Source organism: Mycteria americana, chromosome 7, assembly GCF_035582795.1.
Source record: "Mycteria americana isolate JAX WOST 10 ecotype Jacksonville Zoo and Gardens chromosome 7, USCA_MyAme_1.0, whole genome shotgun sequence".
In the NCBI taxonomy this organism is placed as follows: Eukaryota; Metazoa; Chordata; class Aves; order Ciconiiformes; family Ciconiidae; genus Mycteria; species Mycteria americana.
Genome location: NC_134371.1, coordinates 53148453 through 53167370, shown reverse-complemented (window position 1 = coordinate 53167370; position 18918 = coordinate 53148453). Strand labels below are relative to the sequence as shown.

The window sequence follows — 18918 nt, the reverse complement described above, 5'->3', positions numbered from 1 at the left end:
GTGAATTCTGTACCTTAGCTGAGGGAATGGCAAGAAAATGTACCATGAATGCAAACACTAAATTACTGTATGAACTTTATGCCTTTTATAAATAGCTTCCTGCCAGAAGTGAACGATAGGAAACACATTAGCATGGGGAGCTTGCATGCAGTTAATAATCTGAATGCTAAGAAATTTTTTCCTCCTGACAGCACAGAATTGTTTTATAAATTTTTTAAAAACGCAAAATAGGTGTTTGACATGAGCGATTAAGGGAAGCTATTTAGAATTGCAAAATGAATTAAAGCTTTAAAATGTCTTTACACAGTTATAGGCAGAAGCAAAGTATTGGAATTGGAATAATGAGCTAGGAAATTGTTTCTTCGAGAGGAGAAACATTTGAAACCAGAAATAATCTTCCAATTTTACTTCTCCGAGTTAAATTGCTTTTAATTCTAGATACTCAACAGTGATGTTGATATACATCAGGATTCTCAGAAATAGGGGTGTTTTGTATGATAGAAATTTTTGAAATGTTGAAATCCCCTTTCTGGAGATTTTAGGGAGTTATGTTTTAAGCATCTTTGGAAAAGGGAAAGGTAGTGCCACTGAGGCTGAATTTCACATTTCCCACATCAACCTTTACACGCCATCCAGTGGAAATAGCATTGGTGTTTCTGCATTGATAATATTAAGCATTGAGGAGAGTTTCTAGGTTTTTAATCCTGTTCCCCCTGCAGAGAAACTATTCATTATTTTCAGTGTAATTCCTCCATATTGCTGATCATAAACTTCCTTTACAAAGGTGAGTGTTGTCTCTGTTTACCTGGGAGAAACTGCAGCACAGAAATGGGGGATGATTCATCCATGTTGTCTTAGTGATGATTGAGCCTACTGTTTCCTGCTGGCTTGTGCCTTAGTCATATCCTCCTGTAAAGGTTGGCTCAGAGGTGACCTCTCAGGGGCCGTGCTCACATTTTGTATTTACAGCAAGAGCGAAAAAATATTTCAGATTGAATTAATTCTCACTCGTTGTCCTGAAAGGAGACCCTGACATTATTTTATCATTTTCCTAAACTTTCATTTTGCTCTCTTGCTTTGGTTCTTGGACAGCCTGTTTAAAAAAAAAAAAAAAAAAAAGAAAAAGAAAAAAATTGTTCAGCACCAGTTGTGAGAAGGTCTGGCAGCCACTTGGGAACACAGAAGTAGACAGTGTCCAGCCTGGATCAGAACAGACATATTTGCCCTGTGCTAATAGAATAACTGCTAGTGTCAACTTAATAGGAATTTTTTTTTCCTGTCAATTCAAAGCTTTCTAGCTTTTTTAGATCTGTAGATTTTAATATTAAGATACTTCTAGCGACAAGAGTATTTCTCTCAAAAGCAGAATACAGTGACTCTAGTGCATCAGGTAAAGATCTGCAAGTTACCATGGCTACCCTAAGGCTTTTCCAAGTTGCACTTGACTGAGCTCACACAGCTGGTAGCACTTGAGTTTGCGGCTGTGAATGATGGGAACCAAAAGGCGGGCTGGGTTCTGCCTCCACCAGACCTGCTCCGTTGCTTTACCACTGGAGTCTGAAGTTTCTCTGCACCATTTGTGCTGCAGGCGATGGCTTCTTGGAAGTGCAGATTCTTCCTCCCTCCAGCTTCCCAGACAGGCTCAAACCCTGCCATTATTGGTGAGCAAGAAGGTAAGAGGTTGTAGGACTGCAGATGGTGAGAAATGAATGATTAGAAAACCAAAATCCAAACTCCACCTGTCAGTGTCCAGTGGAAACCCTGTGGTTCCAGCTGCAATCCCAGTTGGGATCATTAGGTAGTATGTGCTTGCTAATATGCTGACAGGCTTGGAGAAATCTGTGGTAACAAGGGAGGAACATAAAGCTTTTTGATAATAGTGTTAATCCTGTAAAAAAGTCTGTAGATCACACACTTTTTTTTTTTTTTTTTAAATTTAAGACATGCTTAAGGATAAATAGTGTTCAGCTAAATTTGGCATGGAATGGCTGATGGAATAAATAAGGAAACCAATTAAGATTAGAAATGAGGGGAGTCTAGTTGAATGTGGGTTCATGGATAGGGTGCAATGGGCTAGACCGGTAGCTTAATGTCTTTAAAGCATTGTAGAATTTCACTGGAGAGGTATTTAAATTTTGGTGCCAGATGAATATTGAGCGGGTGTGCAGGTAGTTTCATTTAATTCTCCTGGAGACTTCGATCGCTATGTATGTGAGACTTGTATAGATGGTAGCTCTTCCTAGACTGGACGTTTCCAGACACTTTCTGTCCCAACAACCCCTGTAGGCTACTGCTTCTCTGACCATAGAGGACCAGAGCCAGTGGCATTAGTTTCTGTGCTCCACTGAGCTGCTCTCAGCTTATGCAAAATCCTGCATATTTTGAATCTAACTTTTATTTGCTCTAGTTTAAAAAAATGCTGATGTCTCTGTTCTTTGCACTTGCAAGGTATAGCATACTTATGAGTCTGAGTCCAGCAAACCTTTTAAATGTGCCTATATGAGTAGGATGGTTTGTACATTCAGATTATGTATATTTGTAAGATCTTTGCTGGATGGAATCAAATGCTAGCTGCTTTGCAGCGGTAGCCATTTGGAAAAAAAGAAGTGGAGAACAGTGTGTTATTTTAGCCCACGCTGTGGCACTGCTGCCAAATGCCGATTCTGTCTCAATGGTGATTACTGTAGTTGTTTGTCATCCTATCAATTCTGCAGCAAAAATCAGTGTAACAAATATGCTAAATACAATTTTTAAAACCACACAGTAGGATCACGAACAATGGTGACAAGGGTGTTCATCCTGAAAAAAAGGTGTATCTACAGGGATCAGGTGCTGTTCTTTGTCAAATGGCTGTGCTCAGAGGAAGGGAGACTTGGACTGTGGAGTTGGGAAGGGACGCAGTTTGATAGTCTGCATTAGTGTTTTGGTTCACAATGGGAGTGTGCTTTTGATGTGAACCTCCCAGTTGTCCTTGCTTAGTGTGCTTAGGTTCATGTCGTCATGGTCTTGGAGTATGTGGTCTGGATTCCTTTAATGTGAAATGAAAGCAGGGGATGTTTTCTAGGAGCACACCTGGAATGTGCTATCACGTGGATGTTGGATTCTCAGCACCAGCTCTTCTGCTCTGTAATCCTCTCCCTCTGTGCCATGCTAATGTACACAGAGGTGGTGAGTGGCACCAAAGAGCAGTGAAAACTCTTCAGAAAGCCTCACAGCTCTCTGAGCTTGGATGAAGGTTTTTACCTGAGTTTTTAAATAATTCTTGAAATGATACCACTTTAAGCAAGATCACAACTTTTGCTTGTTTCACAAGCACTGGCATTCAACACAGGCAAACAGCCTCCCTTCTCCTCGGAGACAGACGATTACCATAACTAACACACTTTAGAAACCACTTAAAATGCCAGCATCTTCATACTGTGCTCCTATGTCCACAGAAGACCTGTTAGAGGTATGCTGACAGGCTCATGGGTGTTGCTCAGTGCCTGAACAAGGGGAGGTTGGTAACAGGCGACTTGTTGCTCAGATGCTTCACTGCAGGGCCATTCATGTATGCGCCTTTCTATGTATAGAATTTATCTGCTAATGACAGCAATTCTTACCTGGATGGTGAACTTTAGATGACATGAAAACTGTTGATTGCCACAGAAGTTAATCCAGAGAGTTTTTCAGTGGCTGTTTCAGTAGCCTGTTTCAATACAGAGTTTATACACTAATACTGTCGTTACGACAAGTAACCCATGAAAGATGTCTGTAATTGTGCAGCTCCAATGCAGATATGTCTGTCATGCACGTGTGATCTTCATGGCCCAAATGGCCCTTTTCTCCATCCCTGGTCGACACTCTTAATGCTCTCAGCTTGGGGTGAATTGATGACGAAGTGATGCTGTCCCTCTGATTTTGTAACCAAAGATGCAGAATTAAACTGGAGTAAAATTTCTTGCTGAATACAGATTCACAGTGTGTAAAGCAATGTTCCTTCTGAGTACATTTTAAAGGAATAATTATCTGCTAAAAAGGAAGAGGGATATGATTATGCATATCTTAACTTAAGCCCAAAGAAACTCAGGCTCACGAAACCTGTAAGGGGGAGAGCACGCGCAGAGCCACGGCACTGCCTGTGCATGCTAAGCAGCAGGTGGCAGCCCGCGTTTTGCCGAGAGCAGGGTCGGTCCTTGCCACCACGCTCCCATCCCGAGCAGGACCCAACTGGGGCCCAGTCCCAGAAAAGGTGAGAAATGGGGGAAAAAATGCTCATAGTAGTATTAAATTTTGTGGCTTTCCAGTGCTTGTCCATGCACAGGTGGTGAACAGCAGCAATGCTCACGTTAGGCTAAGGGGTGAGTTTCACTTTCACAGAAATAATTTACAGCAATCCCCAGCTGTTACAATGATAAATGACGATAAATGAAATAGTTTCACGGTGAAGAATCTGTCAGTAAACTAGGAAAAGGGTGAGCTGGGGAGGCTGCATCTAGCTAGAGCTGAAGCTGCGCACAGCTCTGAAGCTTAGGACAAGCAAACTGAATGTCCCTTTAGACTTACTTTATTTCTTTTAAATAAAGGTAAGAAAAGCCTATTCTTACACCCACTTCCTTACACGATCCTGGCTCCCAGATCACCTTAGGAAAATGCGTCAACATCGGCCTGACATTAATTGCTCTGCTCAGTTGCCGTGGCGACCAGTCCCCTGTGTGGTGGTCAGTGCTGCCAGCAGGAGTGAGGGGCTGCCAAGATGGCGCCAGGCAGCCTGCGGCTGGGCCGCAAAAGAGTGCAGATAAGTCGCTCTCTCCCTTTGTGTAAACACACCTCTTCGTGTGGGTGTCAAATGTCCTCTAATATTTGTTTCATGGCAATATGTGCTTTGCCTGATGGTAGGATCCGCCTTTTGTTCCAGTGATGCAGAAATGATTCGTAAGGCTTATTTCTTGGCCTGGAAAATCTGTTTGAGGGCCAGTGACAGCTGCCATGCTTTTCTTTGGGAGATCCCGAATCTTTGCAGCCAGGATTAAGTAAAAGGTCTGCTTTGATTTCGTTTCTCCAGATTTGCTGTTCTGATGGGCTGTGGCCTCTGGTGTGACAGGAATGGGGTGCCAGCGCAGGCTCCTGAGGGAGCTGCTGCGGAAGGCAAAGGTCCAGGCTGAGTCGGGAGGTCACGGGGAGGCTGTCGCACAGCCGGAGACACACCTCTGCCTATTCCGCACAATGGGGAAAATCAGATTATGGATCTTCTTTGTTACAGTCCCTTCAGCGACCTTTTGGCAAGACGAAGGTGGCACTTGGCTGTTCCCCCCGGGGGGCTCGCTGCATGTGGTGACCCTCCACAGAGAGCCCGAGCACCCCATGTGGGGAAAGCCTGGCCGGGCTCCCAGGGACGCGTGCGGTGTGGGGGGAGGCGGAGTTCAGAAGTGAAAAGTCATAAAACTAGATACTCTGTGACTGATGCAGATAATCTTATAAAAGCATTAGCAAGACTCCCCTCTGGAGACATGGCTGCTTAGTTTGGGGCATGCATGGCTGACTAACGCTGGAGTGTGAATGCGGGTGTTTCCTCACTGCTGGGAGTGGAGGGAAGCTGCGGTTTGTCACCTTATTACAGCTCTGCTCTGTCAGACCCAGGAGGGGAAGAAATAAGCTGGCAGCATTAAGAGTCATACAGCCTGACTGGAAACTCTGCAGGTTGGAGCCTGGCTGCACTAAGTACAGAGGCTCTGAGGTGTTTCACCATGAGCCACCTAAACCTGCTAGTTAAAGATGTGTCTGTCTGTTCTCAAGACCTCTCCTTATTGAAGATCAGTGCTTTCCAGAAACTGGTTCAGGTAGGCTAAAACATAGGGTAACACTGGAGAAACCAAGTCATTGATTGCAGGGGGAAAAGGTGGGGTAAAAAATTATGTTAACTATGGTGTTCTCTGCTTATCCTCCTGCACCAAAAATCTGTGTTTGCCCATAGAATTTACAGCCTAGTCAGAGATAGGTTTGTAGCCTAGAGATAGGTTTGATAGACATCCTGCCTTGAAATTACATACATCCTACAACAGAGAAAAGTGGAAATTTTTCTCTGCCCATATTTAAGGTGAGGAATGCTTTAGTCTGTGGTTTGAGCCATTGTGCCACTGAAATAACTACACAAAGATAATACTGGGTTAAAAAGAATTAAACTATACCAAAACATGAATTGCCCTCCTAACCATAGCTTGGCCCCAAGCACGCAGAAGCAAATACTAAATGATGTGCTTTCCTACCAGTCTCGCTTTAAACTTAGGAGGGGAATCAGAAAGGCTCCTAGTTAACCAAATTAAATCCAACCTCAAAAGATCATTGTCAAGCAAACATCTTCCAGTGTCTTTTCAGGATACAAAACTTACAAGTAATGGTATTAAAATTACTGAGGGATGCACCTAGAAGTACTTTTAAGGAAAAATTCTGAGGTGACCTTCAAGTTTATATCCCAGAAAACAAAAGCCAGAGGTTCCCTTACAGGTCTTCCACTTTTAGGTACCACGGAGATTCTCTTCTGATAAGGTTTTACCCATCCATAGTCCTGATTTTGTTTCTGGGAGATCGACTGGAGTTACCTGGGAGAGACTGTTACGCTGCTCTAAGCCACAAAGCTGTGTCCCAATGTCTTCCCACCTCCTTCTTGTTTAGTGGGACTCCTGAATAGCGGTTGCACCCTGGCATGCAGGTTCTGCTGCTGTCACCCATCCTGTGGAACCCTTTTTCTACAGTTACTGAGACATACCATGTAGATTACCTTCCCATGTATGGCTTTCTAAAAGAAATGATGAAGTATTCTTTTATGCCCTTCCTAACCAGGCATCTGCTTGGGCCCCATCTACCTGGTAGGTAAAAAGTGCTGTGGAATGTCTCTTTACCCTGTTCTCACCCATGAACGTAGCCTTTGCTGGCGACTTCAGAAATGGTTTCTTTTGTGCTTGATGCACTCAGCCCCAAGGGGATGTATTCCCAGCTCCAGGATATGTACTGCACTGCAGTGCCGGATGCTGGCTGAGAAGGTCAAGGTATGGAACTGCTCTAGTGAATCATTTTGGAAATGTTACGACTTCTACACTGTGAATCCATTAAGCAGTTATTCCTATATATCAAATACTAACACAGCCACCTCTGAGGATTTCCATTATACAGAAACTAGGAAATATATTCTTAGATGAATTTGTGGTTTTATAGTAAGACTGATTTATTCCTTCCCATTCCATCCAGCATGAATTATAGTGGGATTTTACCACAGTAAAATCTTGGGAAGGATACTGAGAACCAAAAAACTCTCATGCTGTGCTGTTACAATGTTGACTCACTAGAATGATTGCTGTCCTGCTGCTGCTGAGTAAATCAGGCACTTAAAACTAAGACAAAGCAGAAGTATCCCAGTCTCTAGAGTTTGATTCTGCTAGTTTGATTGTTAACCCTTATTTTTTTGTGATATATTTTGTATGGCACATGAACATACAACTACATTTCTTTAGAAGAATAACTTGTTGAAAGCCTATGTAATTAATATAGCAGTAAATTACACATGACTTTTAAAGCAAGAAATTAAGGTGCTCTATTTTGTGTACAAATCTTAGCTGTTTTATTGAGATCGAAACCCTGAGTTATTTATGAGAAAATATTATGTTGTTTCATAGCTTTTGTAGGATCCATTGATTTTTACTAAACGGCTTAATTCTTACTCAAATTACTGCTTAGTTGTTACTGTCCTGCTGTCTTCATTTCATGCCCTTGTTCCTACTAAATATAAAACACTGTTAAGTGTTCCTATGAAAATATGCAATTGTTTTCCCCTCCACTCCATTTCTAATATGTTCTTTTATTTGCTGTCACTTTTGGGAGATGTTCAGAGCAAAGAGTATCTTTGTATTCCAGAAATGGATAAGGACATAACTTTATTTCTAGTCAAGTGACCTGATCTTAATCTCAATCTGAAAGCAGTGAGCAGGTAACCCTCAGGGAGACAAAGCGGCAGCAGCACTGAAGGCACAACTGCAGCATGCTGTAGCAAAGATGTGGTTTAAACTTCCATTATGTATACTCTGGTATACGCTCCAAGATGCCCTCACAGTATTTATAGCTTGTAATGATACTCATACAAGCGTGTCTTATTTTTTTGAAATTAGTCAGACTATAACTTCCCAAGGCACAACAACATGTGCTCTTACCTGTCTTTGATGTGGTACAGACCTACCCAAACTTATCACGACCACCAAAGTGCTCATCCTGGCAGGTATCTGCAACTCTAACTGAACTCCTATGCGCTAGGATCAATTCCATTCTACAAAATGTTTACACTATACTAGGCATCATATATGGCCTCTGAAGGCTGCCAGGATAAACTTCCAAAAGATGCACAATATGTATGTCATTGATACAGCTTTGTACTGGGCCCCTGTAAAATATATGTGTGGTGTGTACTTTCAAGGAAAACAATTACTGGTAGGAATACCCATATGAGGGTATGTATGTCACCACTGTCTAGTTGAAGCCTATGCATTAGGCTGTCTAGGTCACCTGGGACCACTGCATTGCTGCAAGTGCTTTGAAACAAATATGCTTGACAACACAGCCTGGGAGCAGACAAAATGAACTATGATTTAAAAGAAGTGCTTGCTTGATGCAAGGGTAAATCATTATCAACTCTTTTGATCTTGGTTGCCTTGGTAGTGGGAACTGTTGAGACATATTCCATTTCTCAGTGTTTAGAACCTTTTTTAACTTGTACGTCAGTGGACACACATGCTGCTGTATGTAAGGCTTTCAGTGTACAAAGGTGCAACTGAAACATGTAGTTGGATACCTTGCTTCTTGGACAGCAACGAAGCTGATAGGCCTCGTTCAGCATCGAGAATCCATTTCAAAACATAACAGATAATTAGGTACTCTCTGAGACAGTCTGTGTTCACCTGGTGCCATGGTTCCTATTTAAATCAACAAATGCAAGAATACTCTGACTGCTTCTGTAGTTTGTCTCCTGTCTGAGCTCACTAGGTAAGTAATTTCATAATGTGTTTCCTTCTGTCCATCCTTTATGACAAGTGATAAGGAAAAAAAATTACTGAAAATACTCTCCAGCTACCCTCTGCTTAGACTTTTCAGCAGAGTGCATTTGGGAGGGAAGCTGGTGTTCTGAACCACAGGTGTTCCATAACATAACATGTCAGTGGGCTGTCTGTTCTTTGTCTCCTTGGATATCTTGTCCCTTGGGCTCTTCCTCTTAGACATGACAGCAAATGTTTCAAAGTAATTGGGCTGGGCCTTAACAGTTAACAACTCAAGGAAAACCACACAAATTCAGAAGATAGTGTTTTCTTTAGCTGCTTTTGATAGAAATATCCTGCGTTTTAGCATTTGATGGACCCTTCTCAGGCACGCTTGAGAAATTTCAAAGTCCACTTTACGTGGTCAAAGCATCCCTTGCAAAGAAAACTTTGTGCTTTGTCTAACCTTCCTTACACACTGCAAGAACCAGCAAATGATATTGTTCCTTGCAATGCACTCTTGAAACTATCTCAAGTTAGATTTGAGCCTGTTTGCCTTTATGGGTGGAATGTAGAGAAGTTGTAATGCAGCTCTCAAAATCCTGCTTCTGTGCTAATGAAGTAGAATGACAAGGAAGCATTTTTTGCCTTTTAATTTCTTTTTGGTTTTTTGAGGGGAAGGAGGTCTAATCTCCCTGGCTGAAGAGGAACATCAGAAGATTTACTTTGTTTCTGAAAGCTCAGGTTCAAAAAAAGTTATATTCTCAATAGGTGTTCAGAAACCTGGGCTCATACTTTTTTTCGTGTGCACTCTTCATTAAGTTGGCAATCTGTTCTTGTTCTGTCTATGTAATGAAACAATAAAACAAAGACACAGTTGAATACTTACTTTCTTTCCATGATTTTAATGTCTGCTAGAAGGTTTCCTTTAGCTCTGAAACAGATTTTTGCCTGCTACAATCATTTCGTTCCAGTTCACACTGCAGGAACCTATGACTAAGCAGGTACCCAGGAAACCCTTCTGAGTAGCTTGTACACTATGCTTCAAGTTCATCTACATACCATATGTAGAAAATGGAATGTACAACACTTCTTTTTTTTTTAAAAAAGTACTTATCTTGCAGGAGAGAGTATGCATTGCCTTCTTTTTTCCTTCTAAAAAGATAGGAGGGGTAGATGGACACTTCATATTTCAACTCAGTCATGCATGCCTGCTGCTTTTAATCTTCCTTTCATTAACTCTCTCAAGATTTGGCACAACAAGAGCATTATATAAGACTAAATAATTCTTACATAAATCTGAGTGAATGCCTTTCATGAAGTACTGGGTGCTTATCATGGCTATAAGTAAAAATGAATCACTTCCTTTTTAAACAGGAGCTTTAAACCTTGTATTTTGTGTAGTTAATTGCCACAAGCCAAAATAACCTTTTGAGCTCTATGAATTTTTGCAGCTGCAGACTGGAGGAAAAAAACCCCACACTGATAAATAGAAACTTAAGAATTTCCAAAAGAAATTATTCCCCACTCCAACTGCCTCTTTTAGCACAAAGCCCAGCTCATTTTTGCCAGAATGTTAAATGTTCCTAGCACATGGCTGTAGAGCCAAGAACCTGAATATCATCTAAAAGGATAGAATGAGAGAGAATAAGAAAGAATAAAGCAAGGACAGGATGAATTTGACACTTCAAGAACAGCACAGAGAACAGTCAACAGGCCAAGAAGCATAGGCAATTAAGCTTTTGCTAGAGGCTAACAGATCAAGTAGGTTCAGGGCCCAGGAGCTCAGTAAGAGAATCGTGGAAGACTCTCAACATTTTCCTATATATAGGAAAGTATACAGGGAAGTACCTTGTGTGTGCTTCTAAGCTAAGAGAGTAAATATCTGTATTACAAGGCAAGATTAGTATGTGGAATAGGAATTGGCAAATCAGGAACCCAGGAGGAAAACTGGGAGAAAAGATAATTTCCAGTCTCATTGATGAAAATAAGTGAGGACCAGTACTGGAAAAGGTCAGAGGCTACAGAAACAGTATTGGGACTACAGTCAAAACCCAGTTATGCTGGAGGAGAAATTCTTTGGCCTGTCATTCTCCTCCACTATGGGATGGTTGTTTCCTGGTACAAGAGTGAGTTCCTTGCTTCAGTGAAAGACAAGCAAGAGCAGGAGTGAAGGACCTAGCTTTGGAAGAGGACATTTGTGTAGGGAAGTAGTGGGCCAGCAGCAGCAAGACATGGAAAGAAAAGGGAGGTTGAAGGTCAGAAACCCATTGGCCATCATGTTAAGGAGGAAGAAGAAAGAAATACTGAGAGAAATTATTTGGTAAATATCAAATGAAGCAAACAATCTCTCCACTGAGTGGTAAAGAGGACATAAGGCTGGGGAGAAGGACAAGGTTAAAATATTCTGCTAAAGCAGCATGATAAGTGATCAACACAGAAAATGAAATCCCTTGTTGGCAAATATAGGAATGAGAAGTATGGGATATAGTCAGTATATTAAAAGACCAGTGGATGGCAGCATATTTTTACTACCAAAATACTCATTGTCATTCCACATGTTTTGGTTGTAGCTCATTTGCTGACTAATGTATCACATGTCCCAAGAACAAATCCATGTTTGACAAGTTAGCACAAACTGCAAAGATTTGTGCTTTCTGTGTAGAGTTCATATTTCTCGAAGACAGTGGTGACCACTATTGTAGCTGTCTCACACTGAGTCATCTGGGAGATAAGCAGCATGTTTTACAAGGGTAAAAGTGAAAGGCATAGAATAAAGAGTGAGAGAGAGAACAAGGATTATATCATGTGACCTAGCTGTATGCACCTTCTAAGAGTTTATATTTCAGGAATAAAAACTCAGAAGGCTATGCCTAAAGAATCACCTTAGTGTATTACTTCTGATAATTTAGTGTGGTCTCAGTCCCAAGTTTATTGTTCTGCTATGAAGCTGATGATTTTTTCCTCAAAAGTTGGGAATAAAATCTGTAAGTTGTAAAGAAATTTCTTGAGATATAAAATTTTATTTGAAGAGAAAAACTGAGTACCAATTCAGGCCATAGCATAACACCCATCCAACCAAAAACTGGTGCGCATGAAGTAGTTAAAGGGAAGACTTATTTGCTAATTAAACTTCAGAAAAAAACACATTATTCTTGCTTACAATATTTATTCACTTTAAGTGGAAAAAACCTGACAAGTCATAATGGATTTGACTCATTACCATACATACTGTCTATATTCCCTGTTCACATAAATTTCAACTGAGAAAGAAAATATACATTTTAAGAGAACAGTTTATAAATTCATTTGATAAACATAGTTCCAATAAACTTGTGAAAGTTAGAAGGAAAGGTTTTTCAAGACTTACATCTCATGTTTTCTGAAGCAAAACACTTAATGTAAAGCACACCTGACATCTGACTTCCATACACCTCAGAGGTTTTCTATGTAGTCTTCACTAAAGTGTACTTACTAAATGTTTCACAGTACCAGAGCATGAGTTCCTCCATCAGCTTCAAAACCTGTGAACTAGATACTCACCGTAAACAATGCTTCTATAAAAAGGACAGTTCAAATACAAAAACGAAGAGGGCATTAGCAGTCAAGTTTCTTTGGGAGATAGTACATTGCATTTGGTTCTGACTTTCTTACAAACAGCAGCAGACAAAAAGCATGGTAATAATTTCAATTATTTGAAGCTCTTCAGTTTTAAGAGCATTTGTAAAAACAGGTCCAATTATAACAAACTGATATTTGCATAATTAACGTCAAAACAAAGCATTGTTAGTGATAAATGCATTAAGAGCTGAAATATATTAAGACAAGCTATTCTGTTTGTCAGCTTGTCAGATATGTGTGCTGAAGCTTCCGCCTTCTAATTACAAGATGTTTAGTACAGCACAACAGATATTTTTAAATTAATATAGAAGCTGGAATGTTTTTTCAATTGTAGCACACCACATCTGAGAAGATTACCATGACAAAACATGAAAAGGAAAGAGGACTGAAAGCAATGATTTATAGACGTTCTAATTTTTCACTTAGAAATTCTTCCACACTATCTGTATTCCACTTGAGGATGCTTAGTTCTTCTGCAATGTTCCCACTGTCGTCCAGCAGCTTTAGTACAGGGTCAGAACCACGCACATACTGCAGAAAAAAAAAAGTCAGTTATCTTGGGCTGGGAAATGCATTCTCCATATTAACACTCCTCCCTGCCTCCCCAAATGATTAAATCTGTTAAAAAGATGTCAAAGCAAGAATAGTGAAAAGTCCAAAGAGTGACACCATGAAGTATGAATACTTAAGAACAGAGTACTAAATTAAATCAGAGTATTCTGGGCAACCTTTGGCAATACAATTGTGCTAAGAAATCAACCTAAGCTTTGGCTTTTTAAAGCTTAGAATTCTTAAAAAACAAACAGACAAGCTTGGTTGTTCCTGACAATGCTCAATGCTATAAATATTCAAGTGCCACGTATTTTGTTCTGATTTTATGAATTTCATTACTAGTGTTTAACAACAATGTATTCTACTTTTCTTGAAGAAAACAGATCTATAAAAATCAAATTAAGCTTATGAGATCAGTCTGTCAGCTTGTTTTCTCCTATGCCACTACCTCCTCTCTTCCAATATTTTTTTCACCTACTGTCCAGATTCAAAGGAGAAGTAGATGTTCAAAGCTAGAGTTTGCGTGCACGTGCCTATGCAGAGGAAGAACTAGTAAGAGGGGAGACACCATACTGAAGCTTTAGACAGACATGCTGTGGGTTGCATACTCCACCAGCAGCAGTTGGCCAGTGTCTGCAGCTCTGGATTAGATACTTTCTTACCTAGTCCTAAGGAATGAGGGTGGGAGAAAAGAAGGAAGCATAAGGGACAAAGAGGCCTCATTTCACAGGAAATTAAAACACATTAAGAGCAGTAAATGTTTATCTTGAGATCCAGAACAGAGTTACTTGCCTTAACTAAAACAGGTAGGAAACAGCTTCAGTTCAGGCTTCTGACTTGCATTTAATGTCAAAGAGAGGAAAGTGGAGGAACAAGTCAAACGAAGAGATGTGGGTATGTGAGAAACACCTACTTGTTCTCCTTGGCCCACCACACAAACTAATGCCTGTGCAGGGGAGCAGTGCCATAAGCCCAGCTTTGAAAGATGGTATTCTTATTCTATTTCACCTGTTTTAAATTACCAAAGTTGGATTTTTGAATCAAGCAGCTGAATGATTTTTCTTGTATAATCAATAGCCTTTTCACCATTTTAGAAATTTCTGGCCACTTTAACAGCTCGAAGTTCTACTATCGATTTCTAATGTAATCACATTCTTTCCTGCTGTTCTGTATCCGTGCCTACTAGGCTTTCCTGGTAACATAATACTTTAATGCTTCTGAAGACTCACTAAGTCACAAAATATGTAATGCAAATAAAAGCTTTTAACAGTATTAGAAGGCTCTAACCATTTAAGTTTATGGAAAGATTTCCCCAGGAGTATTTTACTTTACCCTGAGCTAACCTAGTTGGTTTTACTTAACGGAGCTAGTGGAATCTCTAATCTGTTTTCCAAAAGTCTTGTAAAATAAATACCAAATCCATTTGCACTAAATTTTTTGCTGGTAGTGCTCCGTACCAATTCTAGTCTAGACTGCTTTGATGTTCAATACAGCTACAAAGTTTAAAATAAAAATGAAACAGTCAGATGTGCAGGAGAAAGCTTTTGAAAGAAACTGGAGGACACAGAGACATGAATGCATGAGACAGACAGAGGAAATCTATTTTAGATGGAATCTGCTGCTGAGAAGACAAATCACTTGTTGCAGCCATGCACAACTATGAAGTGATTCCAGATGGTGCCATTTGGTGAATAGAGATGGGAGCACAAGATGTGAGAATCAAGATGTATATCTGTGAAGTATGCTGGAAGTTCACACAGGATTTTAAGAGGAAGGTGAAGTCTTACACTAGATCTTGAAACCAAAGAATTGTTTGAGCTTAAGGCAGTGCAGCTTATGCAGCTTTGCATATATGCAAGTCATAAGAAACACCATTCAGTATATGCATTTCTATAAAGCTGGATGTTTGAAGACTATAAAGAAAAATAGAATCATAGAATGCAGCAATGAAATTCTGAAAGGGAGGAGAAAAATCTAAGAATTACTGAATGTTTGGAAATGGCAGCTCCATCAGAAAATGAGGGGAGAACAGAACAGGAGAAAAGGAAACTATGGCAAAATAAGCTTGAGTAAATCCAAGACATCCACAGAGTAAGGACAGAATGCAAGCATTCCTCACATTCTTTTCCCATCTGCCATTAATTATGGGTTCCAGCATATTTTATAGATTAAAAACAAACAAGCAACAACAACAAAAACCCAAAACCCCAACAACAAAGAACTGGTATCAAACAGTTACTGAACAATAACCCAATTAATATTAGCAGCAGGAACTTGTAAAGATTTATACTGGCAACAAAAATATACGTCCTCTGCTAAAGGATTACTTGATCAGCAAATAAGGAACAATCCACAGAAGGACTGTGTCCACCAAGCTTAATTCTTCCTACTATACCAGATAAAACAAGTTAGGTTACTACTCACCTTGATTTGCAGTCCCCTGAAGAGTTTTGGCTTATCACTCCTGACAAAAGCTATGGTTTGGAGAAAAAAAACCAACAACATAATCAAACTCTTCTGCACTTGCATAAAGTAGATTTACATTCAAGGTAGTATTCCCTGAATTACTTACTTTGGAATCATGCTTTAGAAGGTATTTTAATGTTAAAATTCTTAATAGCCTCACAAAATGAATAATATTATTATGCCTAAGGAACACCCTATTTTTGCTAGTATTCCAAACAAGCTTCGGATCTGATTGGATTTTCCTCAAACACTAGTGCAATTGTCTAAATCAATTTATCTGCAGGTACAACTGACAGTCTTCAGTAGACTGGCCCATATGCTGCTGCGATACGCAAATGTGAGGAAAAGCATTACAGCGATCAAAATCAGGCTGAAGATAAGCTTTGTGAGAGAGGCTAAATACAACACACATCCCATCAGCACACTCCACAAAGCTGCAGCAGTGCGGGTGAAAGGGCACAGAGGAAACTGTGCATAGAGGTGTTGTTCTTGCAAACAAGACGGACAATCTTGTCTTGCAGAGGTATCTGAGATTACATGTTGAAAACCAGCAAGAAAACAAGAACAGAAAACAAGAGAGAAGCTGGTATCTCCTCTTCTCTTGACACTCCTAAAGGCAATCAGCTTTAAGATGGACTCTATGGCCTGTCATGTAGCTACATGGAGAGAAGTGCAGGTCTGAGGTGGGCTACTAATGAACAATTCTTTGCTTGAAGCACTAGTCAGCAAACAGCAAGCCTTAACAGCAGCATACTCCTCCTATAGCACAACCCAGGCCTTGTGTTAACGTTAACCTTAAAAAGAAAAGACGATATGAATTATTTCAGGACAAAGTGTGAGCATAATCCCCTACTTCCAAACACTTTAGCCTAATGCATGTCTGAGTTTTAGAAGTACTTAAAATTTATTCAGAAAATAGCATAGTCTTCATTCCTCCTTCTTACATTCAGGTTATTCTAAAGGCTGAATTTAGTATCTGTACTGCTATTAAGTGAATTCAGGACACTCCTGTAGTATGTCAGCAGAGCCTCCCCAAGGATGAACCCTGCCAGTACGGATTGACTCTTACAAAGGTACTAGCTGCATGTTAAAGCTGCTTTTTCAAGGTTAGACAACAATCAATCTCTCACAAATTGCAGTGCATCCAGCTGGTGCATGGAGATGAGCGCAACCTCAGGACTACTGTTTCATACTGCTTCACGAAGTGTAGTGCTTTCCTCAGTAATTGTAAAGATGCCCCCTGGCATCTTTATACCTATTTTTACATTACTGTAGACAGCTACCTTAACACTTTCTCAGTATGTATATACGGAGTGGCATTTATTTCTTCCCTCTTCCACTGTGCTCTCAGTACACATCAAAACCATATACTCTGCCTGCTGCACCAACCACTACACAGTATAAAGAAGTTGAAAAAATACCAATGGCCAAATGACCTGACAGATATACTAGATCCCTGAAGAAGAAAATAAAGCTTGTTTTTGTTCTTTCTATAGTACACTAATGTCATATTGCAAGCTGTACTTGTATAACAATTTCAAATAGCACTAAATAACCAGTACTTGCTCACATACTGCAGTTCAATTCTGATTTAAACTCAAAAGACATAATTTTCAACTTCAGTGTTTCCCATGTCCTTTGACCTGTTAGTTGTCTTGGCTGTCATCAACAGTAACATGCAAAAAAGTGGCAAAGATATTTCTTATTCTTTAAGTCCACAGCATGTTGAACTATTTAATGGGGAATTTTTCCACATTTTTTTCAATTTAAACCTAAAGCTGAAATCAGTCTCTAGAGCTTTATATGAAAAGGAGGTTGTAAGAAGCAGTCAGTACAGTGGATAACTTTAATTGCAAAACTTAAAGAAAAACTGTAAGAGCATCGTAAAATGGATAAAGTTTCAGAAGCATATCTGAACTGTGGAACTCCACTGTATTAAAGAATAGCCTTTGGGGGTTAACTCAGGTTACAGCACTTTAAGCTTGTAACAGGTGTGAGGATTTCTTACTTGAGTGACAGATGAAAGCTCATTTGGACATGACTGGCTGTTCTCTGGCTGCAGTGTTGGACTGAACAAGCTCACATAAAATGGGAACAATTAGGTGGAAGAAGAAAGTATTCTATAGGCAGTATTACATTTTGTCACTTTAAAAGTAGCTATTACACACTTGTCTCAATGTCAAATGTCTAAATCTTCTGAAAGCTGAAGCACTACAGAACATTTTTCCTGAAATTTTAGACAGCTGGAACAAAATCGGTTTCTGTTAATGGCATATTTATTTCTAATGCTGATCATAGTGACTTTCTGCATTAGTCACTTGAATCTGCAACGCAACAAAGAAAAACATTCACTGTACAAATAAGTTAATTTGTATATTCTCAATTTTGGAAGCTAAACTGAGAAACTAATCTACTGACATGCATTAAAAACACAGATTATCCCATCAAACACTTTTTTTTTCTTTTCACAAAACCATGCCCTAAATTGAATAAACAGCCTTTGAATGGAATTGATGGGGTTAGGAAGTCAGATGCAGCTACAATGCACATTTTGGGGCAGGTGGCTGCTTCCTTATCATGTGATGTGGTGCACATGGTCCAACAGTTCTTCAGCACTGCCCCAACAGTTTCCCCTCTATACCCTGACATCAACACTGTTGCCTCCTATGATCCTATGTCTGAAGGCTACTTGCACATCTTTACACCACTATTTAGTAGTTTCATGTTGACTACTAAAATGCTAGCTATTTCCCCTTTTTCCTTTCCTTGTAGCAGCATTATAAGTTACACACTGCAGAGAAACAAGCATTTATATAATCCAACCATGGGTTAGCAAGGAATTTTCCACTTTGACTTCCGTAAGATGAACTCTGAGCTTGGTGCCATGAGACTGTTCTGGTGAATTAAACACCGGACTAGAAGTCAGAGCTGTTCTACTGCCAGCTTTGCAACTGTCCTTTCACATAACGTTAAGAAAATCACTTCACCTTATGCTCTTATAAGAAGATGTGCAATACCAAAGCATATGCCTTCTGTTTGAAGGCAACCCTGAGGTGAGCCTACAGAGCAGACTTGATTGCCACGCAATCAACTACAACTAAAAGGTCAGAGAAAAGGATCAGGTGTGCATGAGCATTTTAAAGCCTGCCCAGCACCAAACTGTTTTGCAGAGACAGGTAATATCGAACAGTCCTTTTAAAGACCTAAGAACAGCCTCTGCCTATGAACACAGTAGAGTGGACGAAACTCACTGCTATCGTTATCATGTCACTTTGTTTTGATA

The 18918-nt window shown here is 40.0% G+C and overlaps 1 protein-coding gene across 1 annotated transcript in view; it reads right to left on the bottom strand.

Annotated features, from left to right (window-relative positions):
• Nucleotides 1-12134: 12134 nt before the first annotated feature.
• The window catches only part of SELENOF (selenoprotein F), a 28802-nt gene continuing 22018 nt past the window's right edge, over nt 12135-18918 (bottom strand). The window contains exons 4-5 of the mRNA XM_075508455.1: nt 15594-15643; nt 12135-13148 (exon numbers count right to left, since the gene is read on the bottom strand). Of these exons, the coding sequence (XP_075364570.1) occupies nt 13017-13148; nt 15594-15643 (182 nt within the window). The 3' untranslated portion in view covers nt 12135-13016. The remainder of the gene's footprint in view (nt 13149-15593; nt 15644-18918) is intronic.